Genomic DNA, 27,939 nt, shown 5'->3' on the forward strand with positions numbered 1-27,939 from the left:
TCAAAGTGCAAGTAGATAAATAGGTACTCCTCCGGCGGGAAGGTAAACGGCATTTCCGTGCGCTGCTCTGGTTCGCCAGAAGTGGCTTAGTCATGCTGGACACATGACCCGGAAGCTGCATGCCAGCTCCCTTGGCCAATAAAGTGAGATGAGCACCACAACCCCAGAGTTGTCTGCGACTGGACCTAATGGTCAAGGATCCCTTTACCTTTAGCTATGCTTTAAAACTGCCATAATTCCTGGACCCATTGGCCATGCTATTTGGAACGGGCAGCAAACGGGATCCACAACCCTTGCTTAATATAGATTAGAACACAGCTGGACTAGGACAAATGCAGAGATGCCCACACCACAATATCTTCAGTATATGCTTTGCTTCTAATTAGGCTAAGAACAATTATTCCTGGTGATGTTTCATTCAGGTATACATGAACTTCCCAGACTTTTGGATGGGGGGAAAGGTACAAATACCTTTGCTGCCTGGGCTATGGAGCTAAGTGTTCCTCAGGGGCATGGGAAAAGATGAAACTTTCTGGGATCTTGGATGAAATTGGAGGCAAGCACAACAGAAAGGATGACATTACTGCATGATGGGAGACAATGAGCTGTTAAAGGTTAATATCCCTGCTAAAATTCTGCAACCACTGCAAGAATTGGCTTATTGGTGGTATGATTATTAGCAGTAAAGTTGCTACTTCTCTTTCAGTGGCAGGTCCAAGGGCGGGTTACCACAATTGAAAATTAAAAACACTTGCAAATTGGTTACTAAAAACACACTCCTCTGGTGCCAAAGGCCAGAGTTAAAAGGTGCATCTTCAGCGTTTGTTGAAAGTTGTAAAATTACAGTGGGCAAAAAGTGATAAAGTTCCTAGCTCAATGTGAGAACTGTTTTGAAGTAGTGAGGAAGGGTAAAGAGGTTAACCCCTTACACTTGAGGAATTTTACTTCTGGATTGTCATTTCAAATTTGGTGCTAAACCACAAACTCCTGAAGATGTATCACAGAAAGATGAGCGCAGTTGTAGATTTGCCTTGTACAGCTTCCACTAGTGCAGGCTTAGGCAAACTCTGGCCCTCCAGACTTATGGGACTACAATTCCCATCATCCCTAGCTAACAGGACCAGTGGTCAGGGATGATGGGAATTGTAGTCCCAAACATCTGGAGGGCTGGAGTTTGCCTATGCCTGCACTAGTGTGTTTGAAATAGCAATGAAGGTGGAACAACAGGCCCTGTGTGGCTTATACCAGCTTGCAGAAGCACAAGTCTTGAAGCATCATATCAGGGATGGGGAACCTGTCTGTGCCCCTTCAAATGTCTGGACTAGAATCCCCACCCCACCCCTGAGCATGGGCTATGCTAGCTGGGGCCCAACAAGATCCAGAGGATAATAGGTTCCTCATGCCTCTACTATGCTGATAGTTGTCAAATTGATTGTTTCTGTGCAGTGAGGGTGTGGTGGAGAAAAAGATACAGGGCCAGTAAAGAGGGAAAGTGGCATGTGATGCGTTATGACTCCTTCCCCCCCTTTTTTGCAGCTCTCACAAGATAATTAAATTAGGGATGGTGGATGGAGAGGCAGTAAAACCGTCTTCCTGACTGGCATTTCAAGAAACCACAAACTGCTTTTGGAATGATTGTGTCTAGTGCTTGTAAACAAACACATTTTTATCTGTCTGTCTCTCCCCCTCCCCAACTAAATCTCCATGGTTTTTTGTTTTTTTGTTTAAAGCCCAATTAAGCTGCATATAGATGTGAAAACTGGCTTCAAATTGTGAGAAAAGAGAAAATTGAGTCATTTGCGGAACAATGATGGTTTATATATGAATTTTGGCAGCAGCAGCAGATGCTGGCATTTCTTCACCAATCTGCTTAGCCTTTTGTAAACATAAGATTTCATGCCTATTTAGATGCCTTCTGCAATATCCTTCAGAAGGATTACCGAAAGAAAACTAGCACATAGAGAATGACTCCTATTGTAGCCTTCAAACTTCCTTACTTCAGAAAAACAGTAGAAACTGCTTCATCAAAAAAAACCCTCTTCTGAAATTAAAATAAAACAATTACTGAAGTCTAAAAATATTGCGTGCTATGGTCCATGGGGTCATGAGTCGGACACGACTAAATGACTAAACAACAAAAAATATTAAAAACAAGGATCCATAGCTAAGCTGCAGCTGGTGTAGAATTCAGCAACCAGATTGTTCACCAGGGCAGGGCAGTCAATACATAACAGAAATTCTAGCAAGGCTACACTGAATACCAATTAGCTTCTGGACTCAAAAGTGCTGGGTTATTATTATTTTTACCTTTAAATGCTCATGTGACTCAGGGCCCCAGGGGCTGCGTCTTACCTTATGAACCAATCTGGACCATGTGATCATCTTTCTAACTCAGCTTGATGGTAGTAACTGAGCATGGTGCTGATAACGCTACGGTTGCAGGTTTGATCCCTATATGGGATAGCTGCATATTCCTGCATTGTAAGGGGGCAAGGGCAGAGGAAGAGGAAGGGTAGTACAGTGGGGGCGGGCTGCCCCAGGTGTCATCACTGAGGAGTGTGTGTGACAAAATGGCGGACAGCACTCAACACGGGGCGTGCAGCATGCCCAAACCACACGTCTCCTGGGAGTGACGTGGTGGCTTGGGTGCCCGCAGGCTTCGTGCTGCCCCAAATGGTCCACTTGCTGGCTCCCCCTCCGCTGTAGGGCGGCTGAGTGGGAGGAGGCAGGCAGACTCCTCAGAGCTTCGTCTCATGGCTGCCCCCCCCCCCGGGGCACACGGCATGGTTTTACTAATAAAGTAATTTACAGTAACCCACTTAATCCTTAAAACCACTTCCCCTTGGAGTTCCAAATTTGTTTTGGTGTTTCTAGTTGGTGGGTCAATTGTTACTCTGCTACTCCCCTTTCCATGTTTGCTACTTCTTGAATGCTTCAGTTTCTTCTTCAGCTGTGCTTGTAACTACATCTGGTGTGCTCCTGAATGGAATAATTGCCCCCCCCCCCGATCCTTGAGATTTGCACAAAATAAAAATAAAAACTGCACAATCAATCTACACTAAAATTTTCTTTTAAGTGTGCTGCGAATTTAAGGGCTTTAAGATATTAGATATAAATTGTTTAGATCCCTCAGATTTGCACAAAACCAGAACAGCAAACAAGCAAATTTACAACTGCCTCACTCTGGTTTTGCACATTTTGGAGGCAGAGAATTTTATTTTTAAAAAATAAGTTCTGCATGCAGCATCTGGAATAACAGAATCAACAAGGTTGAAGGCTGGGACAGACACAAGAGAGAAGCCTACTGGCATGGTGGTCTGAGGTTGTTCTCATATACAAAATCAAATATGTGTTGGTGTGAACTAGCCTGGTCTAATTAATAGGGAAATAATGCTCAAATGTAGACAAGCCCTATGTTGCAAGAAAATGGTTTGATCCATCAGTGTGATTTATGTTCCACCATAGTAAGTTTCATTTTCAATACAAACCAGCACTTATGTGTTCAAACAAAATGAGACAGACAGAGAATCCTTGCGAGGTTGGTCCCTGCTGCTCAATGACTCATTACCCCCACAGTGTAGGTACTAGCACATTAACCTTTAGAAAGCAACTCAGGGAAGAATAGGGTAGAGCGAAATGGTAAACGGGCTGTGTAAAACCTTATATTATTTGTGCATTTCCTGTAGCTTTGGCTTGCTATGGGTGAACACTAAAGTTGAAAAGTGATCCTATAGGTAGGGTTTAGACCTAAGTCTTATACGTCAGAAATTTGTTTTACAACGAAGGATATGTTTACTGATCAGTTGCGATATTACCCACTACGGCTGTAATCTAACCCCCCTTACCATGGTACGTACTTCTGAGTAGACATGGTTAGAATCACAGCCATAGTCAAATTTTGTCTCTGATATATCTACAGAGAAGGGTGCTTTTGTCCATGTAGAAGCAGTTTGAAATCTTATCTGTGTGGTTAAAAAAATGGTTTGGTACCTTAAAAGACTTTTAAAAATGTGATGTGTTATAAGCTTTCATGGCCAGATTCTGCTTTGTCTGATGCATGAAATGTGTCACCTAACTACAAAGTGAAATGGTATTGCTGTGGTGAGTTACTGCTACACACAAATGGAGGACAGTGGTACCTCGGGTTACATACGCTTTAGGTTACATATGCTTCAGGTTACAAACTCCACTAACTCAGAAATTGTGCTTCAGGTTAAGAACTTTACTTCAGGATGAGAACAGAAATCGTGCTCCGGTGGCGTGGCAGCAGAGGGCCCCATTAGCTAAAGTGGTGCTTCAGGTTAAGTACAGTTTCAGGTTAAGAACGGACCTCCAGAACGAATTAAGTACGTAACCCGAGGTACCACTGTTGTGGGTATCTCACAAAAGGAGGTCTCCCAAAAGCAAAATAAAATACTGAACTTAAAAATCCTTTTTGAAAAGTTTAAGCAAATTACCTTTCTTGCATCCTCACAGCATCAACCCCCCACTTTGCACATCTTACCTTACGGAGCCTCTTTTTTGCTGCTCTACACTGATGGTTGCATGTGTTCAGTGCCTACATTGCTGTTTACACTAGATTCTGTCACATTATTTCCTCCATGTGGATGCAAAATTGCCCGGTTTACTCTGCAATTGCCACACTTGGTCCCTTCTCTTTACAAGCATTTAAATGACATAAACAGTAACCTGCTTCAATGACTGCTCCTGCCCCCAGGGGTGTGGGGTGAAGATAAAGCTCACGTTCCACTACTTTCCTGTCTTTTTAAAGAGGTATGGTTTTGATGTGTGCAGTGACCTACTGGTCACGCGAGACTATCAACATGCATCTATACTTGGCAGCCTTTGCCATTTTATTAGCGTCTTAATTTTTTAAATCTATCTTGTACTTTGTGCTAAGAAATCCTTTCCTTTCCATTTTTAAAAGCACTCTTACGAAAGCGTTTCAGCACAATTTTGAAAGTTGATTAAAAAACCCTCAACGTTCTAATTTTGTCCCCAACCACTTTTTTTGTCTTATCTTTAAAAAAGCGATTGAAGCTGTACAGTAGAGTCTACATATTTTTTAAACATTTTTTACATTAAAAAATTAGGTTTTATAGAGATTTTTAAATGGTGCGACCTGCCCGTCCTTCCAAACCAGCAAAAAGCTGTGTCACACCTTCTCTCGAAAAGGGACAAGAGAAGCAGGTGCCACATCCTCAAATTGGAAGGCAGTCTGTAAATCGGTCGAATATGATATAGTTGGGATTCCCATATTGCAGGGGGCTGGACTATATGACCCTTGGAGCTGTCTTCCAACTCTGCAATTCTGTGGTTCTATGAAATCACTCCACCAGCTGTCAAATTAATAAAACAACTTGTTATCCCAGCATCATAACTGGGGTTAGGGGCGTGATTCAAACCCCAGTGCGTGAAGCAATCAAACAGGTGGGAGGAATAAAAGGTATTCAGCTCTTTACCAAACACCATTCAAAAGGGGGAGGTGGGGAAAAACAACACGTTTCAACAGCTGTACAAACTTGTTTACAGCAGCTGTACAAACTAAGGTAAAACGCAAGCACTCCCTCTAGCGGCGGCAGCGCTTCCCTTCACGCTCGTCACCAGGAAGGCCGCGCCGAGTGCACCCAAGGGCAACACTCGCGGCCCTCTGATTGGCTAACCGCTTCGGCTGGGTGAAATCGTGGCTCGCCACGTCAGTTCCAAGGCTGGCGTTGTTGTTGTCGTCATCTTTCTTCGACCGCTTCTCGGAAAGAAACCTTATGTGGGCGGGGACGGGCGTGAAACGCTGCGCCGCCGTCTCCGCGTGATGACGGCGGCAACGGTGACTCCGACAGGGCCCTGTCACAATCCTCCTCCTCCTCCTCATCTCGGCAACACCCCCCTCTCGCGCCTCTTCACACCCGTCGCCCCTTAAAGGAGACGTGTTATTGTTTCGGCCAAGGATACGTGGGGAGGAGGAGGAGGAGTTGTCTGAGGGGCGGGGAGGCCGGGCGCTTCCCTCCTCCGACAGGCGCGGAGCTTCCGCTTGAAGTATGCGCGTGAAAGGGGCGCGCGGTGGCCGCCGTGGTGCTACCGCCGCCGCCGCTGCTGACGGCTCCGACCATGCAATGGCGGTCGCTGGTCCTGGCGCTGGTGGCGCTGAAGCTGGCCGGGCACGCGCTCTTGTGGCTGGCGGGGCCCAGCCTGGGCTTCTACCACCAGCGCCTGCGGGGCTTCTCCTGCAGCCCGGCGGAGGGAGGAGGCGGCGGCGGCGACGGCAGTGGCGGAGCCGGAGCCTCCCCGCTCTCGGACGCGCGCTGCTTCGACGCCGGCTTGGTCGCCCCGCACTGGGCCTCCTTCTTGGGCAAGGCCTGGGGAGCCGGTAGCGGCGCCTCCTCCTCGTCGCCCCCCAGGAGGGTCGTCGGTGTTGGCGGCGGCGGCGGCGACGAGTACGAGCAGCGCTACAGCCGCGCCTTCCCTCCGCAGCTCCGCGCGCAGCTCCGCGACGCCGCCCGCGGCATGTTCGCCTTCGGCTACGACAACTACATGGCGCACGCTTTTCCCCAGGACGAGCTGAACCCCATCGAGTGCAGCGGGAGGGGGCCCGACCGAGCCGACCCGTGAGTAGCCTTCGCCAGGGGTCTCTTTCCGGGGCTCGGCACCCCGCCCTCCTCTGCCCTCCCCGACGCCCGTCCTACGGTCTGGGTGGGGTGCGCGCTCTGCTTGTGCTCAGGGGCACTGCAGTCCAGCTGTAGGCCCTCCTGCTTGCTTTGAGGGGGGTGAGACAGAGAGAAGAGAATTTGGAGGTCGGGCAGGGAGAGGGAATTGGACGTGGTCTACCTGGGCTGTTGGCAAAAGAATGGAGTTAAGAGGGGAGAAGAGGACTTGAGGGTTTTCGGCGGGTGGGTGTGAAAACCTTGTCCCATCTGTTTCGACGAGAAAGTAAGAGTGGAGCAACTTAGGGACTTAAAGCAGGGAGACTTTGAATCACCTTTCAAAGAGTATTTTCTTTTTTGGGGCGGTGGTGGAGGGAACATGTTATGGGATATGCAAGGGAGACCATTTGAAGCTGATAGCAACTACCACCTCTGTGGTTTAGGCATCATACAGTATAGGTATTAGTATGTGTTCCCATTTCTTGCCCAGTGCCGGATTTACTTATAAGCTAAACAAGCTATAGCTTAGGGCCCCACTCTCTTGGGGGCCACCAAAAAATTTAAAGGAAAAACAATATGGATGTACATTTCCAAAATACAGTATAAAATAAAAAAATAAAATAAAACCTACATACAGCAACAGAGTTTTGTGTTGTGTAGACTCCTATGATGCAAGTAATGGGTCTTGACAAAGGATAGCTGGACATATAAAGGGCCTCATTACCTTCAGTAGCTTATGACCTCATCAAACCTAAATCCTGCCCTGTTCTTGCCCCAGCCGTCTTATATTGATGTCGAGCTATGACTGTAACTACTGTGAGTGTAAGAACCCTAGGTTGGTCTGGGAACCCAAAGGTAGGGATGTATTGATGCTAACTCCAGTTGCAGTGCTAAAGGGAAAACCAACAACAACAGTGTTGAATGGTCCCTGCATGTAGAAATGGGTGGGGAGCAGAGTTTAAGATGAAAACATGGAGCTTGTTTTTGAGATGGGAAGGGTCAGATTTAGGAGAAGTGAAACTGGCAGTAAAGTTACGGCTGCGGATAGGAAAAGCAGTCTTTCAGAAACAATAAAACTGAACAGTCACAAGAGCTATGTAAGTGACTGCATATGTGTACTCTTTCCAAAGTGCAAAGGTGACGGTTGGAGTGTGACAGCTATTGGTTTCCTCTAGTTTCTTTTATCAGATCTTATTCTTACAGAAGTGTCAGACCCAACTGTGTTGCACCCAGTGATGCCATCTTACATGTTGTTTGCAGTCTTAAAAATCGCAGAGTGCTTCAAAAATTGCATGAGCATTGCTTCATTCCTCCTGGGAGGGGGACGCAGTCGACAGTGGGGTTTCCCTTGATTGCAAAGACTAACTTTGCTGCTAAAGCTTTGGTTTCTACTAATAGATTCCTGGTGCCTCTCGGTTTCCTGCAGCTATACATTGTCCTTCCTGTATAGGTCTCTTTCTGTTGTCTAATGGCTACAGGTTAAGTAAGATACATGCAGTAGCAGTTTACTGATTTGTGCAGTTCAGTGATGTGGATTGTTTAACTAACACAACTTCACATGTTTGCTAGTAAATCTACATGCCATATTCTTTATGCTTTCCTGCAAGCTTATTTGTAAGTGAGCCTTGAAATGACACTTTGTAAATAAGATCACAAAAGCTTTTAGTCAGCACAGACACACCTAAGGACATAAAGAAACACCTTCTTGATCAGATCAAAGTCCTTTAATCCTGCATCCAGGGCCTCTCCTGCTCATGATTTCCCAGCAACTGGTATTTGCCTTTGATTCTAGTATGTAGCCATCATCACTAGTAACCGTTTATTGCCTTATCCTCCATGAATTTTTCTAATCCCCTTTTAAAGCCACCCAAGTTCCTGACTCTGTTACTGAATCTGCTGTGTGTCTAAAGTGGTACATTTGTCTGTCCTGAGTGTCACTGGATGGGTTCTAGGATTGTTTATGGAGGTGTAATTCTTGTGGCACCTTCTTCTCCCTATCCTCTTTCAACACACCACATAATTTTGTGCATTTTATTGTGTCTTCCTCCCTCATCTATTTTTCTAATTTGAAGAGCCCCAACAGTTGTAGGGGAATTGCTTTAACCCCTAGTCACTGTGGTTGCCTTTTCTGCACCTTTTCTAATTACGCATTTTTTTTAAAAAAAGTGTGAATCAGAATTGTATATAATATTCCAAACGTGGTTGCACCATAAACTTGTATAAAGGCAGTACAATATTGGCAGTTTTATTTTGATCTCTAATACAGAATCTACCTCTTTCACAACGGTTATACACCAGCTCAACATTTTAACTGAGCTACCCACCACAACCTCAGTACCTTTTTTTCTGGTCAGTCATCACTAGCTCACCATTGGTGTGTATTTTTTTTGCGGGTATAATTTTTTGCCTTACTATGCATCAGTTTACACTTAAACTGAACTGCATTTGGCATTGTCCTGTTTGGAGAAATACCTTTTTGGAGCTCTTTGTGATCCCTTTTTCTTTTTACCACCCTTAATAATTTGACCTGACTGTGCCAGAGTCCAGGTCATTATGAAAAGGCACAAAATGGATCCTTGAGGGAGCCTCACTTCTTACATACATCTGTTGTGAGAACTATCCATTTAGTCTACTTGCTGCTTCCTTTTTTTAAAAAACGGTTCAGTGATCTATAAGATTATATGTCCTATTATCACTGCTAAGTTTAATCAGGAGCCTTCGGTAATGAACCTTTTGAATGGCAGATTTTTAAAAACATTTTGAATACAAAATAATCCATGTTTTATTGGAATATGTATTGTCCAATTATTAAATTGGATTAAATTTTATATAAAAGCTACACTATAAATATAGCCTTCTGCCCAACATCCTAAATTAAGTAAGACAGGTACTTACACAAAGATGGAATCAATGTGAGCTTGATCAGGATCACAGTTACATATGTGAAGCACATGGGAAAATCAATTAGACCTAGCCTAAACATTATTTGGGGATTTAATTTTGACTCTTTGCTATGTATCACTTGAACAAATAGGCCTGTGCTAGCAGAGCAATTTGAGCTTAAAATTTTATTTCATATAAAGTTATATAATACTGTGTGGACTTCACCCATTCTGTCTTTCCAGATTATATTTATAATTGCCTGTGTGGCTATTTCTCAACAGATGCACCAGTAAGGAAAATCTAATTTTATGCTTAGAAAGTGCTTTTAGGGTAGTTTTTGTCAGGGTTGAGAAACATCAGAGTAAATCTTAAAGCTTTCATAATGAACAAGCTGATGTTGTCAACCTTTGCCATCTTGTTCAATTTTGAATGGTGCGTTGGGTCCAAAGAACACTGTGTTCTTGGAGAAAGACATCTCTTCTCCAAGACATCTGTTCTCTCTCTTTTTTTTTATTTCCTAAAACAAATCAACATATTTTCAAAATATAAGTATCAACTCAAAACTTTAAAATATCTTGAAGTGTTGAACGCTGGTTGTAGACTAAATTCAGTAATTTGAAGGTTACATTGGTAACTTTATTCCAGTTCTTGAAAAAGGGAAGGAAGCTTAAATGTTGTATTTATAAACATAGCTGCCTACGTTTGTCAAAATAGTCTATATCATGGCTGTATTCATGTTCCTAGCTATTCTTGCTTTGTAAAATCTGTTTTCACTGCAAGCAGCTTCTGTGTTTCTTGTCTACCAGTTTTGAGCTACTTCCTTTTCTGACTTTGAGACTTAACTGGCACGCAGATGTTTGTATAACAGCCTCAGGTTTGAGCAGTTGTATGGATATTTCAAGTTACTTTTAGAAAATCATGCATTTCTGCCACATTTTGGGGCCTAGTTAAGACTATAAAACTGGGTTGAAGAATAGAGAAAAGTTCATAAAAAAAGATTGAGAGGGCTTACTTGCTGTTTTGATTAAATGGTTCTCACAAGGAGACAAGGTAACTTAAACTGAACAGTGGCTTCTCACTTCAGTGGTCGCTGTAGCAAAAACAGCATGCTAAGCTCTGAGTGTATGTATTTGTACTTTCTTTGGATCCCATCCTAATCCCTACATACACTTTGAAAGAAGGAAAAATACACCCTTTTACAGCCTTGTTATTGATTGTGTGTCTGAAGAAATAAGCAATTGTGTTTTGATCCTGAGTATATATACCCTAATCCACCCTTCAACAACCTGGTGCCCTCTAGCTATTTTTGACAGCAACTTTTCTCAGCAGCAGACAGCATAACAAAAGGTTATGGGACTTGTATTCTGCAACATCTGGAGAGCACCAGTTTTTGTTTTGTTTTAAACAGCAGAGTGCTCGGTGAGAAGATGTGGCACAAAAATCCTGTCCTGCTTTTTGTATCAAGCCTTATAACAAGAATTATTTTTAATTTAATTTAGAAAAAAAATGAACAATTTTGTGATGATGTTCTAATTTGCTCATAGTTCAACAAGTATCTGAAGTTGCATCTCCCAGTTTAGACTTGTATACCTTTATTCACTAGGTTATACAAACAATAGTATAGCTTCTAGATATTTGTGTCACTTTAATTTCAGATGTGCCCAGTCCATCAAGTCAAAATACCTAGGCCTACTGTAGTTCACTTATATCCTATTTCTGACTTTGGTAGACTATGTGTCCTATTACAGTCATACCCATGGAAGTCAAACGGAATCTGTTCCAGAAGTCCGTTCGACTTCCAAAATGTTTGAAAACCAAAACGCGGTTTCTGATTGGCTGCAGGAATCTCCTGCAGCCAATCGGAAGCAGCAGAAGCCCCGTCGGACATTCAGCTTCCAAAAATCGTTTGAAAACCAGAACACTCCCTTCCGGGTTTTGATCATTTGGGAGCTGATTTGTTCGGGAGCCAAGGCGTTCGAGATCCAAGGTTGCCTCTTTGCCTTACTATGAAAGAAATTGCATATGACTGAATTAAAAGTATAACATGGCAGTAGACTGATTTACTGTAGGAGTGTGCTAATACTGCATCTATGTTATGGGGCCAAGGCTGCAATCCTTTGGGTACTTAGCTAGGAACACATCCCATTAAATTCTTTAAGACTCTCATCCAGATAATCAAGCTTAGTATTGGGCTACAAGATTTATAGACTATATTCTTGAACTAACTTTTAAAAAATCTGATAGAACTAATTTCTAACTGACTTTATTTCAGTTCAAATCTGAATATCAATGATGTCCTGGGAAACTACTCGCTTACTCTGATTGATGCATTGGATACCCTAGCAGTGAGTTTAAAATGTTTTCTAATTACTGGAAAAAGAAAAAATGATCAAAAGTAGTTACAACCCCACACATTCACCTCTTGTTTTCCTTCCTTGCCTTGGTTAACACACATGTCTTCTGGGCAAAGACCCATATTATTCAAATCCGGAGTGGAGTCCCTAAGATAGTTGGATTGTGCCTTGTACACCTCCTTCCGGCAACTCCTGTAGCCAGGCTGGTGCCAGATGCTCTGCTTTCTTTGGACCACATCAGTGAGGCCGAGAAGGAGGTCTTGTTTTGTAGGCAGTCCAGGACCTCCATACACACTGCCCAGGCTTGCGTCCTGGGAGGTCACCTCGTTGCTGTTAACGCTGGAGTTTGATTTCACCCCAGGAGGTGCACTCCATTGTCTCTCAAGACAGACAGGTGCCAACATCTTCCCCTTAGATAACTCCCCTTTCCTGAGTTCTCTTCTGATGGAAATGGAACTCCCTTATTCAGGGGAAAGGGATCTATTGGCTCCAGTTCATGTCTGGCTTTGGTGATAGTCACAAGCAGTGAGAGATTTGATTATATGTGAATGTTATTAAGATCCATGCCACAGTAGACTTTTGTATCATTTTCTTCCTGGTGGAATTACCCCAGTGCCATTGCATTCTGATTATTTTAACTCCATCACCATTCGTATTAGTGTTAGAGCCTGCGTTCAGCTTGGACAAATCACTATAGCTTCTTTACATGGTGTTGTTTAGACAGATATACATTTAACCCTGGAAGTTGTTTTCTTATACTTTGAAACTTTGTATAGGGCATAGTTTTGTTGCGATTGGGTTGTGGCTTTTTTTTTTTTTTTCTTTCATAAATCAAACACCTTACTAAACCATCACACTTAAATTATGGTGCTTTGTGTTCTAATACTTTGTTGTTTTTAGGACGGTACCTTTTGAGGTCCTGAAATATTATTGGGATTTAGGAAATATGACAATGTATATTTCTATGATTTTTAGTAATGCCTGATATTTAATTTTTGTTTTTAAACATTTTTAACAGCTAGTACAAAAACTTGTGATTATTTAATGTGATAATTATGTTTTGCCTTAAAGGTAATGGGAAATTCTTCAGAGTTCCAGAAAGCAGTGAAACTAGTGATAGACACAGTATCGTTTGACACAGATTCAACCGTCCAAGTTTTTGAAGCAACAATTAGGTAGGTTGCCACTTGAAATCTGAGAGCATTGTGAGCTCCAACTAAATTTATCACGTTTTCAGAAGTCAGTTAATTTATGCTTTCTTGTTGTCTCACAACATAGTGTAATAAATTGGTAATTTTGAGTGATAGAAGAAAGACTGTCACTAAAGCAAAACAGAGGGTTAAAGAGGACCCACTTTTTATTATAAACAAACACCAGCAGGAAACTGACAATAATTTTAGCCCTCTTAATATTAAATGCCTAGCAATATTTTTTGTCCTTACCCCTGAAGTCAAAGCAGAGGAGGAGACGCATGAAGTTCCTTAGGAGCAAAGTTTTTAGTAAAACTGTAACCACCTACTACAGAGAGTTACAAATTTTTTTGCTGTACAGTGCAAATGGATCATGCTGCTGTGCTGTATGAATGGAGCATGCAACAGTATCTCCCTCCCTACAACATCCTCTTTTTGCACCCTTTTAAAGTCACTACAAGTTGGGGTGCTGATTTGCATCTTGGTGACTGCCCTTATTTGCAGTGCTATTTTTCTTTGACCGAGCTGCGGGAGACGTCTGTGCCTGGCGTGCTCTGGTCCATGGGGTCACGAAGAGTCAGACCCGACTAAACAACAATTTTTCTAGAAAAAGAGATGCCAGAGCTCACCATGAACGCCTCCCTCGTTTTCTTAGAATGGCAATGGTACCTACCTGAGAGGTGCCAGAACTCAGTTCTGGCAAGTCCCCCCTGAAAAAAAGTCCTGCTTATTAGTCTTTTTACAGCATGTTGTGTGCAGAAGTACTAATGCATGTGCTCCTCACCTTGTCAGTTAATTTTGTTATAGAACCCCATTGTGCTTAGAGAGCAGCACACTTGCCACATTCAACTCTGTTTCCAACACCAGTAATTTTAACCACATTCAGAAACTCAAAAGCAAGAAATGTATGTTACCTATAACTAGCAGAATTGAAATTAACCACTGAAATTAACATACCCTTTTCATTCCTTACCCCTCAGTTGTGACTACTTCATTGCTTAAAGGTTGTCAAGTCTTGCCTTTTTGTGCTTTACCTTTTGTTTACTTATGTTTAGTTAAATAAAAAGAATGTGCCAATGCATTTGAGTCATGATATATCTATTTTGCCTCTTGCAGCTAAGCAAATTGCCAGCATTTTGGCATTGGCTTCTTTATAAGAAAGATAGAGCAAAGGTTTGTAATCTGTTCGAGTGATTTTTTTTTTATTACTTAAGAAGACTTTCTATTGAGGGTTTTGAAAAAATAATAATTGAGAAACAGCAAGTTTATGGATTAGTGGAGATATATAAACCTATCACAGTGATTTGCATCCTGGCTTGGAATTTTCAGTGTTAGCCAATAATTTTCAGAGCCTTTTTAGAGGCTAACTAGATGCTGAAAGCTCAATTCAGGTCCTGCACTTAAATTAATTAATTAATTCAACTTTACTGTACTTGGTATTTCCTTGTTAGCTGAGACTACAATCACAGATGTGTCCTTGCTCAGGACATGCAAGCTCATAATATTGCCAAGTATGGGATGGCGTACAGAATAAACATAAAACAATTTATATTGTTTTTGGACATGACAAAATTGGCATTAAGACATTGTGATAGTAGGAAACATGGCAAGTAAATGACAGCAGGTTTTTCTGAATTCTGTGCTGGTAGACAAAACTGATGTGAAATAGCTCGAGAAGCAGATTAAGATGCTCTGCATCTTACATGTCGATCTTTCAGTTGAAGAGGATAGAATGTGGTTTGGGCCCAAGGCCTAAATGTCTCTCTCAGCCAGGCCTCGCTGTGGCCATGGAACTTCCTTCAGAGAGCCAGTGTGGTGTAGTGGTTAAGAGCGGTAGTCTCGTAATCTGGGGAACCGGGTTCGCGTCTCCGCTCCTCCACATGCAGCTGCTGGGTGACCTTGGGCCAGTCACATTTCTTTGAAGTCTCTCAGCCCCACTCACCTCACAGAGTGTTTGTTGTGGGGGAGGAAGGGAAAGGAGAATGTTAGCCGCTTTGAGACTCCTGAAGGGGAGTGAAAGGCAGGATATCAAATCCAAACTCTTCTTCTTCTTCTTCACACCTTTCCCCAGGCCACATCCCTCGGTGGCCCTGCTTTGCACCCCAGGTGGTTTTTGCCTGACTAGTATGTGTCCTTGAATTCTGATGATGACCCTTGCTTCCATGGATGGAGGTGATTGGAACGTTGCGCAGGAGGGTTGCAGCGCTTAGACTGAAAAATGTTCCCCATTCCTGATATAAGCTAATGTTCTGTTTGCTCTTCAGCTTGAACCTAACTTTGATAACTGATATGCTGTACATTACACATAATGTAGCAAATTATATATTGTCTCCTTTCAAACTATCTCTTACAGGGTTTTGGGAAGCTTGCTTTCAGCCCATATCATCATAACAGATGCCAGGCAGCCTTTTGGGGATATGACTATTAAGGGCTATGATAATGAGCTCTTGCATATGGCTCATGACCTGGCCGTAAGACTGTTACCTGCTTTTGAGAATACCAAAACAGGAATTCCATATCCTCGGGTAAGTGTGCCATGAAGAACAGTTTTCATGGAACCTTCTTTAATACTTCATTCTACTTTCACTTGCTGGGGCTAGATGGGTCTTAAATATTAAACATAAGGCTCACTTTTTGAAAAACTAGATTGAAAAATCGTCCACGTATAGCAGCTTTGTGGAGGAAGTAATGCCTTTCTCAGCACATCTGTGTTTACAGGCCTTGCTTTCTCATGTTAAAACATACAGCCTGACAGTGGAAAATATCTTTGCCCTCACTTAAAAAATCTGCTGTCAAATTCAACTGCTTTAATGGATGCCCTAGGTCAACTGTTGGTTCTTCAACATGACTGTGTTCCTGAAGCTGTTCCATGTTGAAGATTTTGCAGTGTCTGACTTGGTCTTTTGATGGCTGGGTATTTACATGCCTGATGTTAATCTGGATACTCCTTTAAGACAGATTCCCTGTGGAATATGATGCAACCTCATGACAGAACACTGATGAAACACACAAGTCACTTTATATTTGTCCTTGATTATCAAGGGGGTAGAAATGAAGGAAGCAAAAGACAGAAATACAACTGCTTGCTTTTCAAGAAGAACATTTGAGCCTTCTTATCTTTGTATAGGTAAACTTAAGAACAGGAATTCCTTCTGGCAGCAACAGTGAGGCCTGCACTGCAGGAGCTGGATCCTTATTGCTGCTTGCTTTTCAAGAAATGTACATTTAAACCTTCTTATCTTTGTGTAGGTAAACTTAAGAACAGGAGTTCCTTCTGGCAGCAACAATGAGACCTGCACTGCAGGAGCTGGATCCTTATTGGTGGAATTTGGAATTCTTAGCAGGCTTCTGGGCGATTCCACTTTTGAATGGGTTGCCCGCCGAGCTGTGAAAGCACTCTGGAGTCTAAGGAGCAATGACACTGGACTATTAGGTGCATAATAGGTTTATGGGTCTTGCATAATTAACAGAATTTGTTAACAGTAATATAATCCTGAAAAGTTACTTATTTAAGATATTTATATGCTGCTTTTCAAGTGAGCCTCACAGATTGACTTACAAAGCAAAGGCAAGCTGCAGTGGGTGGAAGGCAATTTTTTTTAAAATCAGATATCCCTCCCCCCCAGCAAGGTAGGGGAGCAGTTGTGGGAGGCAAGATGGTACTTGCATGGTTGTGATAGCTTATACCACAGCATCATTTGTATGGCTGCACTGGGACCTTTGTGCCCAGTTGCCTAAAACCCCTCCATTATATTAGGAATAAATTTTTACTTCTACGCTAGTGCATCCGCTGTTTGCTTGTGAGCAGTGCATCATAGATAGGCATATTACAGAATCGGGAGATGGGATTGTCTGGGATCCTTGCTGCATGTACACACAATGTACACACAGTATACATTAGATGCATACTGTGTGAAGATACCCTAATTTAGTGAATGATTATCTCTGCAATAATGCACCACGGCAATGTTATAGAAACACTCAATTATGGGTATTGATTGCTGCAATATATTCACCTGGTGTAGAATGCAGCTATGTGCACACGTGATGTTGAAGATGGGATTCTGTACAACTATTTATTTGTGAACTGTGCTGTTGGTCTTTTAAGCCCTGTTTGTTTTTAATAAAACCTTGTACTTTCAGTGCTTCACATACAGTCATACCTCGTTTTATGTCCACTTCATGTTACGTTTTTTCAGGTTGCGTCCCGCGGCAACCCGGAAGTACCGGAAAGGGTTACTTCCGGGTTTCGCCACATGCACAGTAGCGCTAAATCGTGCTTCGCGCATGTGCACAAACACCAAATCATGCTGCGCACATGTGCAGATATGGCGCTTCAGGTTGCAGGCTTTTCACATTGTGAACGGGACTCTGGAACGGATCCCGTTCGCAACCGGAGGTACCACTGTACTTTAATGAACATATAGTCCTAGAATCCTCTTGAAATTATTTGAGAAGTCCAAGCTTAAAGTCCCCTTAAGGAGTGCTTATATTGGCAGACTGTTGAAGGAGATCCGCTAACACGCAAGCCACAATTTTATTTTTAAAAGACAATGCAAAGGGATCTAGCTTTCCCATACTGAATGTTTTGCATCCAGACTTTTGTTTTGGGTGTAATGCTCAACTTCTATACTGATGTCCTCTGGCTTTTGAGATTGTATACACTTTATTGTAATTTCTTTCATGTTATACAGGAATTTTATACTATGTTGAGCATTATCAGCCAAACAGTGTATAAATGCAACAATTTATGTAGCTATTCTTGGATAATCTTTGTCTTTGTGTTTACTTTATAGGCAATGTTGTGAATATTCAAACTGGCCACTGGGTTGGAAAGCAGAGTGGTTTGGGAGCAGGATTAGATTCCTTCTATGAATATCTTTTGAAATCTTACATCCTCTTTGGAGAAAAAGAAGATCTAGAGATGTTCAATGATGCTTATCAGAGTATTCAGAACTACTTAAGGCGAGGGTATGTTCCGTACTTTACTATCTTCAGGAGGATGTAAAACTTGCCTGGGCTGGTTGGAACATGGGACATCAGTTTCCTTAAGAATAATTATGTGTTCCTCTGATGTACACTTAAAAACTGAGATTATTACTACAAACTAAATTGACACTTACTGTCTACCTTCAAATTCTTCTGCAAACCCATGCTGTTGTTCAGTCTTTGGCATAACCACTTAATCCCCATGCCCTACTTGTAATTAGATGTGGACAAGCAGACTTCTGCTTGTGCAATGGGACTTCACCTTCCTCTCCCCATACCCCACTCAGATCTGTTCCAAAGAGCCCCCCAACCTCCAGGGAGGAGGAGTGGAAGGTAAAATATTGTTGCGTGAGTGAAACTCTGTTACACTCATAGGCAGACAGTTTGGGTTGCAACCTTGAGTATACAAAATTGAAATGGCTTCCCCCTCTTTACTCCTCTCTCCTCTTAGCTCCCCTTCCTTGGTTTCCCTGTGTCAAATCATTGATTGTAAGAACTCTGGACAGGATCTGTCCTCCATATAGTGCCATCTACTCTAGCATTATAGTAACAGTGATGTGGGGTGGAAGGTTTCCTAGTGCTTATATTTTCCATTTCACAGGAATGTACGCTAGTTACAAATACAGTATAAGTCAAGTTTCGCAGTTTCAAATGTGTTCAGGTTTGTTTCCTCAATGTAAGTAAAATAAACATGTTAATTAGATTACTCTCTAAAGCACTGGAAAATTTTCTGATGTACACTGGGAAACTTCCCAATACAAATCTGCCTATTTTGTGTAGGGGGGGGGGAATCCAAAAAATGATCCAATTAAAAAATAATTCTATTAAATCCACACCACATTATTATAATCATGCTTAAACAATACCCAGTGATAGCTTTATACTAAGCTACCACCTGCTTAGTTTTTGCTATAATCTCCTAGATTGAGTGACATCAGAGGAGTCAGAGCTGTAGCATATTTGAAAGGTTTCACAAGCCTTTAAACTGACGTGCACTGTTGTAGGTATGCTGTACGTACACTTTCTCATCATAGCCCTCCATCCTACAAGTAGGGTTATAATGGTGAACTATACTGTATGATTGTTATAAACTCTCCATGTAAGGTTGGTAAAGGGAGACGAGGCCTCTAACTTCTAGCCAGGGAATAACTTTACAGAGAACTTAGTTTGGCTTGTGTTCACTGGATGTGGGGGTTTGGGGGAATGTATCTCACTTTATCTGTCGGTGTTGTAGAGCAGAAAACAACATTTTATCCATTCACCAAAAGGCTCAAACTCTGGCATCTGTCCTTTTGAAATTTTACAAGGTATTTTAAAAGTTATTTGCACACAAATTGACCCATGCAAGATTTTTTCAAAAATAAATTTATTCCCCAGACTTTAAAAGACTTCATCTTCTTGCACAAAAAAAATCCTGCACTTGTCTAAAGTTTGTCAGGTTTCGTACTCTCAGAAGGAACAACTGTGCCTACACATTTTTATCTATTTCTGTCAAAAAGTTTTTTAAAAGTTCTAGCTGTTGGTTGATTTCTATGTTGTAGTTAGAGGGGTCATACAAAGGCCAATTTTTGAGGCTTTGGATCTGGGCCAAAGCGGGTTGTGGTCAAGGTGGTCCAAGCTGAAGCAACCCGCTTTCTGAGATGCTGAAGCAGGAGCGAAATGGAATATTGTCTTCAGTGTGCACCACTTGATAAAGCATATTGTTTTGAATCAAACCTTGCTTTTTATTCCTTTTAGGAGAGAAGCCTGTAATGAAGGTGAAGGGGACCCACCACTCTATGTTAATGTAAATATGTTTAGTGGGCAGTTGATGAACACATGGATTGATTCTCTTCAAGCTTTTTTCCCTGGGCTTCAGGTATTTTCAATTTGGTGGAGAAAGTATAGAAAGCTTTGCAAAATGTGAACTACTAGGAGCTCAGCCTCCCAACCTAAAACAGATTTTGTTGGTCCTTTCTATAAAACTAGCATCTGGTAGGAAAGACTCCCCCATATTCAGTTCTGGTCTTGCCTTGCACTGTGCAGTTGACTTGCAAGTGTGGGTACTAGTCTAACAACTGGAGCTAAAATGCATATGTATGACCATACAGATTCCAGAAGTGCAATGTTAGCATCATCATGCGGGTGGGAAGTGAGACAGCCGGTGGCTATACCCAGGGGATTAATTTGCCAGCTGGCTGCTTAGCACTTAAGATGAACTGGATGTTGGGTTGTAGTGGTAGACACAAGATAATTGCAAAAGGGTTTTTTTTGTGAAGGAGATACTAAGATTCCTTGACCACTGACACCTCCAGTAAAACTGGTTATGTTCCTTTTGCAGCAAAAGGTATGTAGCAATTCAGCTTCTACTGCTGCTGATTGAATGTTACATGGAGTTGCACATTACAGCACATTACAGCATGTGCCTAATACATAGGTTTTCCCAGTCTGTTTTTATTATTTGCTTGGTGGTGTCTGGTCCAAAAGCAGCTATAGCACTTTTATATGTTTCAAAAGTCAGAGTTCTTTTGCTGAGCTAATGTTTGCTACACAATTTTAGAGTAGCGTTCCTGATAACTGGTATATTGTCTGGTGCTTTTCCTGGCCTAGGGAGACTGACGATACTATGAAGGAAATTGGTAATGTTACTATATTATTACCAGTGAGCTGTCCTATATTTATGCAGTTTTTCAATTTTGCTGCTTCTCAGGTTTTAATAGGTGATGTAGAAGATGCTATTTGCCTCCATGCATTTTATTATGCCATATGGAAACGATATGGAGCTCTTCCAGAGAGGTACAACTGGCAGTTACAGGCACCTGATGTCCTCTTTTATCCCCTAAGGCCGGAGTTAGTAGAATCTACATATCTTCTTTATCAGGTATTAAAGGTTTTTTTATATATATAATTGTCTTAATGAATGTATCCTTGTATTTTAGTAAGAACCTTTTCAACCGTTGCTGCTGCTTAAGAGGTGTGGTCTCAATATACGGTTACATATTTTTGGACTGATTCAATCTATTCTATTTGAGAAACATTGATTTAAGGGAATCATTGGTTTAAATTACATTTCCGGCTCCATGTTTGGATATGTCAATCAGGATCCAAAGAACTGGTTAAGTAATTTAGTTTTTCTTGCGTAGAGGGTGTGAGGCTCCCCTCCTCCCACAATGCTAACATTTGAATTGGCATAGTGGTCTACTATCCAAACTCTGGAAACTTGTTTAAATTCTTATTGGTGAGAACAAACTAGGATTAAACTATGGTTTTGCATCTGGTTTGTTTACTTTCTAGTGGCTGAACTATTTTGCTTTACTAGTGTTTGAGCCTTTATTTACATGGCATTGCATAATTTCTTCACACTTTTTTCCTTCCTTTTATTTAGGCAACAAAGAATCCCTTTTATCTCCATGTAGGCATGGATATTCTTCAGAGTCTGGAGAAGCACACAAAAGCAAAGTTAGTTTTCAAACTAAACTTTTAATATCACCTTGTGCTTAGCTATTGGAAAATATAGAGACAAATGAAACCTTTTATTTTAAGTTACTTGTGAAGTTTCTTCTGAACTGAGCTGCATGTGGCAGTTAATACAAATATGCTTGCGTCCTTTGAATTAATTTTAAATCTCTTATCTAACGGGCATGTGAGCAACCTCTTTGCTTGTAAACATCAGAAACGCTATGGCTTGGATCCCAGTGCTCACAATGGATGTTTGAAAAACCTGTGCTTCAAGTGTTAGCCCCTATGTTGGATTTGCAAATCTCACTTTATTTTGTGTGTAGTACTTCTATATTGCCTACTAACCAAGTTTCTTGAGGCGGCAGCTTACAGGGCATTCAAAATACATGAGTTATAGGGAGGAGCAAAGGAGTTTATAAGCCTCTCTGCAGTTTTCAGGTGTTCAGTTGACATGCTGCTGCTGAATTTCTGGGCCACAAGCAGGTCTTAGAGGAGAAGAAAGCAGTCTGGCATTAGTCCTTTACAGAGTGGGGTTTACTCACTGGGTTGCTGCTGCCTGTTACAAGTTTCATAAGGAGTCATATGGATGAAGGGAAGAGAGTTCAAACGAGGACAATATTTCCCAGCGTGCCCATGGCTTTAGGCGTGAAGCTCTTTAGTTGTCACTGTGCCATAACACTTCCCAGCACCCTCTTGCCATCTACTACTACTACTACCAGCCTGAATTATGGAGAGGAACAAGCTAATGGTTGTGGGATATTTGTTCTAATGGCTCTAAGAGGCACTGTGTTTGTGAGATATTAGAACAAGATCTGCTTGTTGCTCTTGGGTCTGCTGCTTGACAGAGCAGAGTTGCTCCATCAGCAGTAACTAGAAGAAAGCTAAGAATAGCAGTAACTTTTGGAATACAGTTAGAATCATAGAATTGTAGAGTTGGAAGGGACCATGAGGATAATCTAGTCTAACCCCCTGCAATGCAGACATCTTTCACCCAATGTGGGGCTTGACTCCATGACCCTGAGATTAAGAGTCTCATGTTCTATTGACCAAGCTATCCCTCTATGGGCTTAATTCCTTAAAACATTTGTGGCTTGCTAGTGATAATTGAGGTTTTTAAATTTTATTTCAGATGTGGCTATGCTACTCTGCACCATGTTATAGAGAAGTCCAAAGAAGATCGGATGGAAAGCTTTTTTCTCAGTGAAACATGTAAATATTTGTATTTGGTAGGTATTCTTTATGGTCAGCCTTGCGGCTTTCTGTTTTAAAATAGGCTTGTTCACTAGAACTGAAACTAGCAACAAGTGGTAGGCTTGTTTAAATAATTCATAGGGGTGGGTGGGTGTGTATACACACACACACACACACACACACACATATAGTCTGTAATAAATATGTTATACTGGTAATCTACATATTCAAAATACATTTTATGGCACCTAGCTGCGTCCTGATCTGTGTCAATTCTGCAAACGTGGTGGTACTGCATTGCTGTTATATATTATGCTAAATGTGAAACATTAAGGATACATTAAAAATTCTTGTTTCAGCTTTTTGATGAAGAAAACCCAGTGCACAAATCGGGCAACAGATATATGTTTACTACAGAGGGGCATATAGTATCACTGGATAAGCGTCTTCGTGTTTCACTGTGGCAAGATACTTTCCCTGAAGAACAGAAGAAGACTGAAAAGCTAAAGCCAAATGAACTTAGAGCAATCAACTCTACTTCCAATGTAAATATAAACCAGTTCCAGTTTGGATATAGTAGTAGTGTACAGAAATAGGGCATGCAAACAATTCTGCCCAGTTAACTAAGCATTTTGTAACTAGTTAATATAGAGTGTCCGGGGGTGGGGGGGGAGTGCTTGCTTAAACAGAAGAGGACATCTGTTTTTTCAGCAAATATATCCATGGATGCTGCTCAGATATATTATGATGGCAATTGCAATATGTATTTTTCCTGTAAAGAGTTTCTGTTTTGCTGAATAGGAATGATCTTATAATTAGCTTTTGAGGGGGTGGAGAGGATCAGAAATCCATTTTAGAATCTTAGGTTCAAGCCTGCAGGGATCTAAATCTGAAGGTTTTGGGGAGCACACTTGAGTGTTCAGACAAGAACACTTGGAGTGTGTCCAAGTATTCTCCAAGACATATTTGTTTCATACATATAAGTGTTGCTTGTCTTTCTAGACGAGGGTAAAGATCCAATAGCAGATTAAAAGCCCAAATGTTCAGAAAGAAATGAGATCTCAACAATATAAAATTTCTTTTAGACACTATAATTCATAGTCCTTGCCTGAATTTGTTTAATGCACAATTCTGCACCCTTCTTGAATGGTTGTGGCTAGAACCACATGAGACCTAGCTCCGATTTTTTCAGAAACGATGTAGATACTAAAGGCTGTATTCATTTGGTTCACACGAATACACGGAGTGGCCAACTCCCAAGAGACTGCGATCAACTCAGAGTTAAAAACTGGCAGTGATCGACCCCCTTTTGGGGGGTTCAGGTCAAAGTTGTTGAGCTTTTTTAGGGGGGGGGAAGCCAGTGATCTAATATACCACAGACGTCCAGTGATCTACCAGTAGATCACGATCTACCTGTTGGACGTGCCTGGAATACAATAATTGTCTTTGCCATCCAGTTAAACTCTGGGGCGGGGAGCCCATTTTGGTTCAGGTAGTCAAGAAGATTCTTTGTTTAAAGCAGTAAAGCCAAGTTCACTCATCAGTTCCTTCCAGTGGTAAAAGAGAGCTTTGTGTGCATGACCAAGAATCACAATGGGTGAGTTGATGTTCCTGGAATGTAGCAGTTTAACAGAGATATTCTACTTGTTCCTGTAAAGTCACCAGCGTTTTGGATAGCTTTGAAGGAAACTTTTCAGTACCGAGGACTGTTTCTCACACTTTCAAGATATGAATGTGTCGAGTGACACTCATCATTTAAGTATGCCCATTCCCTTCTGTTAGGAGCAGTATCTGATCCTGTCATGTTGCCAAGCGATGTGTGGTGTGAATCATGCCCTCCCATCCAAATGGTACAAGATTCAGTCCTGAAAAGCAAGCTGCTGTGAACTTCCAACTATTAAAAAACGTCTCCTTCTGTTTTGCAGTGCAACAGAGTACCAGATGAGAGGAGATACTTGCTGCCTTTGAAGAGTATTTACATGAGACAGATTGATCAGATGGTGGGCTTGATCTGAACATCTCTTCATATGGAGTAATCCTTAAGGCGCAAGGCAGCATCTTGTTCTGAAGATGAGTCTCTTGAGCCACATAGCTTATAGCAGGTGCAGGCATTTAAATAGCCACTCATTGTAATGAAGGATTCAGTTTAAAGATGGAAAGAGGATCCCGTGCTAGACTCCAGTTGTTATCACTGAAATACAGTCGGATGTGGCATATTTTGCCTAATGTGAGCTACGTTATCGCATGTGAAACTTTGAAGCTTGTATTTCTGAAAAATACGTGATAGACTAAGGTGACCTTTTAAAAGGATTTGCAAGTATCTTGTATCAGAAATGCTGTTTTGCCACATCTCTTAATTGCATTCTAAATAAGAATGTTGGAGAGAACCTATATATATTTCTTATAAAAAAAAGGGTGTGTGTGTGGAAAAAAAGGGAATGTGCAATTTCTCTCACCAAGCTTAATTATTAGATTATTTAACTAGCAATAAACAATATTAATTATTGCTCAGGTAGGAAAAAATCCATAGGTTCTGGTTTACTCGGTGTCTTGCTGGAAATGTCCTAATTGAAATGCAGTTTGTTGTAATATCAGCCAAGATATTGCATCACTGTGTTTAGGACTAACATCTAGGCTGATGTTGAAAACAGTGTTCTTAATTAGAATTGCACATTCAAGGGTGTATGGAGTTTACTAGTTTCTGAAACCCGTAATTTTTAAAAGGTGCCTTCTAGTAGGTGTAAATGCACAGAGCCACTCATCTGATACTTTGTATTGCTGATTTACCAACATTCACAACATTATTCTGTTTATATTCATCTCCTGCTTTGTGCCTCTCTGGGAGATCTTCCTGAATCTAAGTATTTACATTCCTTGTAGTTGTAATATGTAAGCTTTTTGAGCTAGTGCCTTCTTAGCTGTTTTCAGAACAGAGGCAAGGGCTTGAGCGGTTCATTTTCCAGAAAGAAATAACCTTTTAAAAATCATTTATAACTATTGTACTTTTACAATATAAAAGATTAACATCCCAAGTAGTGTTAGAGGGTTGTACACTCTCCTTTCACGTTTACTGTGAATTGAGTATTTACAGGCGATTATTGCCCCTTCTTGGGGCATGTATTTTACATATACATATAGCAGAAGAAGTAGAGAGAGAAGCTGATCCTCAAAGATGTTCTGGCCTTTGATTCTCATTTTAATTCTTGTGACAAGAATATTCACCATTTTTGAAGCACCTTGGGGCAACCAAAGTGGATATAAGATGAGGCCTTCCTTTGTTTCTGATGAACAAAGTCTTTCTTCCACACCCCAGTAAGGCTGGGAAGGTAGAAGAGAGTATCTGCCTGCCTTCAGGAATATAATTTAAACCCATTTGAGGATTCTTACAGTAGATTGAAATATGATTATTGATCAGCATTTTCCTCTTTGAAAAGCGCAGTACATCTTGGATCAAATTTTACCATGCATTGTGTACATACCAGTTTCACTACCCAACCTAATCCAGTTCATAATATATGTTTGCTTTCACAAAACACATTTCAAATATTACATAATATTTATCAAATAAATAATTAGGGCTTGCTTAATCTCTTTGGCAAACAAATGAATCTCAGGGATCTCAAAGTAGGCTTATGTTTGCCTAGAAGATTTTGTGTTTCACTGTACAGCCTTTCTTCCTATTTTCTCAGTGTTGCTATTTGTAAGAGCGAGCGAACAGTTCAGAATCCTCTGGAAGATTAAAATCCTATAAAAACCATGATACCTCTATAGGTGAGACCAGATCTTAATGGCCTTCTTTTTTTCCTCCAAAATTATGCCTATGATGTTTGACCTAGTAGCTGACTTTTCAGGTCAAGCAACACTTCCTGAGTTGCGAGGAGAGCACAGGTGAAAAAAATGATTGGGCTTTTTGACCAGTTATACAGGGCTGGCATCATCTACTAATCCTGCAAAGGAGAGCATGTTAACCGTTCACAATTAGAACATGTGCTTCAGGAGGGAATGTGTGAAGCAAAAAAGCTGAAAACTTCAACATTGGCTGGAATCCATAGAGCAGTTTATGCAAAGTACTTTACTAGCACAGTGAATTTTGCTATTGGGCCCAGTTGGGCCCCACCCCAGTCATGAACTGCTTTTGAAACTGAGTATTTCCAAAGTTTTGTTGTTGTTTGAAAAAAGATCCTGGCCATAAGCTGTTGATGTGATGAGAAATGCAAACTGAAACAAGTCAGTTTATCACTGCTATAATCATGTTGTCAACAAAGCATGCTGTCACAAGGTATGTATGTGTCTGCATAATGGGGTCGACTGGGTGTGTAACTTTTTTGGCATGTCCACATTGGCGCTTATGACTATGTGTAGCCTCTTTGATGCAAATTGCACGTTTTGTAACTCAACTTAGGAAAGTTTGTGCCTACTAAAATGTTGGGTGTCCAAATGGTGACTTACAGTTTGGCTTATTTTTCCAAGTAATGTGTTTCAGATGTTTGCTTTTTTTAAAAAAAACACACAACCAGGTTACTAGAATTCTAAAGGCTTAAGGGCACTTACAAAACACTTGTACTAGTCAAAATAGTATAGTTCTTTCCCATGTGATTCAGCCAGCATTTTGATTGGTTTTGGTATGGATAAAATCTCATATTGAGAAGGTTGTATCTGTCCTTAGTGACTGGTGTCCGAGGCCACTCATAGATGCTAATATGTGCTGTGAACACTCAAACAGATACCTGATATTGACATAGATTGCACTAGATCAATCTATGTGGACTAGATCAAATTTCCAAGTGAAATATTGAAATTAGCAGTCTTTCAATATTTGAAGATTACCAACACTGTCCTTCCTATAAAATACCTTTTATTGTTACAAAATGTGTCCAGTTTCTTCTGTTGCAATATTAGTGTTAAGACCAAGTCTTAAGCGTTGCTTGGATAACTTGCCAATTCATAAAACCAAACTGAATTTCTCACCATAATGTGCAATATGTGTTTTTTTTTCCTAGCCTAATACGGCATTGTTACAAAATGTATTTAATAGGGTGAGGGCGTTACTGTTTATAAAGGATCAGATGTTCTGGAAAATGTAACGCAGATTTTACATTATAATTTGTATTAAATACTATTTCTTAATTCTGTGGTGCCTGTCTTTTCTGAAGTTTTAACAGAAAACGATATGTGACTGGAGGACCCTGTGGAAGAGGGTGTTTCATTTTCTGCATAATGTGTAAGACTGGGCAGTTTTTACCCTTTACAGGCTTT

The 27,939-nt window shown here is 41.2% G+C and overlaps 1 protein-coding gene across 2 annotated transcripts; it reads left to right on the top strand.

Moving 5' to 3' along the window:
- Nucleotides 1-5,695: 5,695 nt before the first annotated feature.
- EDEM1 (ER degradation enhancing alpha-mannosidase like protein 1) lies at nucleotides 5,696-27,810 on the top strand. 2 transcript variants are annotated; one of them, XR_014507559.1, is made up of 12 exons: nucleotides 5,696-6,602; nucleotides 11,794-11,866; nucleotides 12,947-13,050; nucleotides 15,419-15,590; nucleotides 16,315-16,498; nucleotides 17,862-18,036; nucleotides 19,792-19,912; nucleotides 20,744-20,914; nucleotides 21,419-21,492; nucleotides 22,622-22,701; nucleotides 23,043-23,228; nucleotides 24,609-27,810. XR_014507559.1 is itself a non-coding variant. In XM_083425484.1 (12 exons), exons 1-12 carry the CDS (start codon nucleotides 6,106-6,108, stop codon nucleotides 24,696-24,698), a joined length of 1,944 nt encoding a protein of 647 aa, XP_083281610.1. In that variant the 5' UTR covers nucleotides 5,704-6,105; the 3' UTR covers nucleotides 24,699-27,810. The 2 variants fall into 2 exon arrangements, 1 of the variants encoding a protein (XP_083281610.1); XM_083425484.1 differs by having other exon boundaries at nucleotides 5,704-6,602; nucleotides 22,622-22,718.
- Nucleotides 27,811-27,939: the final 129 nt, after the last annotated feature.

The sequence above is a fragment of the Podarcis tiliguerta genome (assembly GCF_965153285.1).
Source record: "Podarcis tiliguerta genome assembly, chromosome: 2".
NCBI classification, from domain to species: Eukaryota; Metazoa; Chordata; class Lepidosauria; order Squamata; family Lacertidae; genus Podarcis; species Podarcis tiliguerta.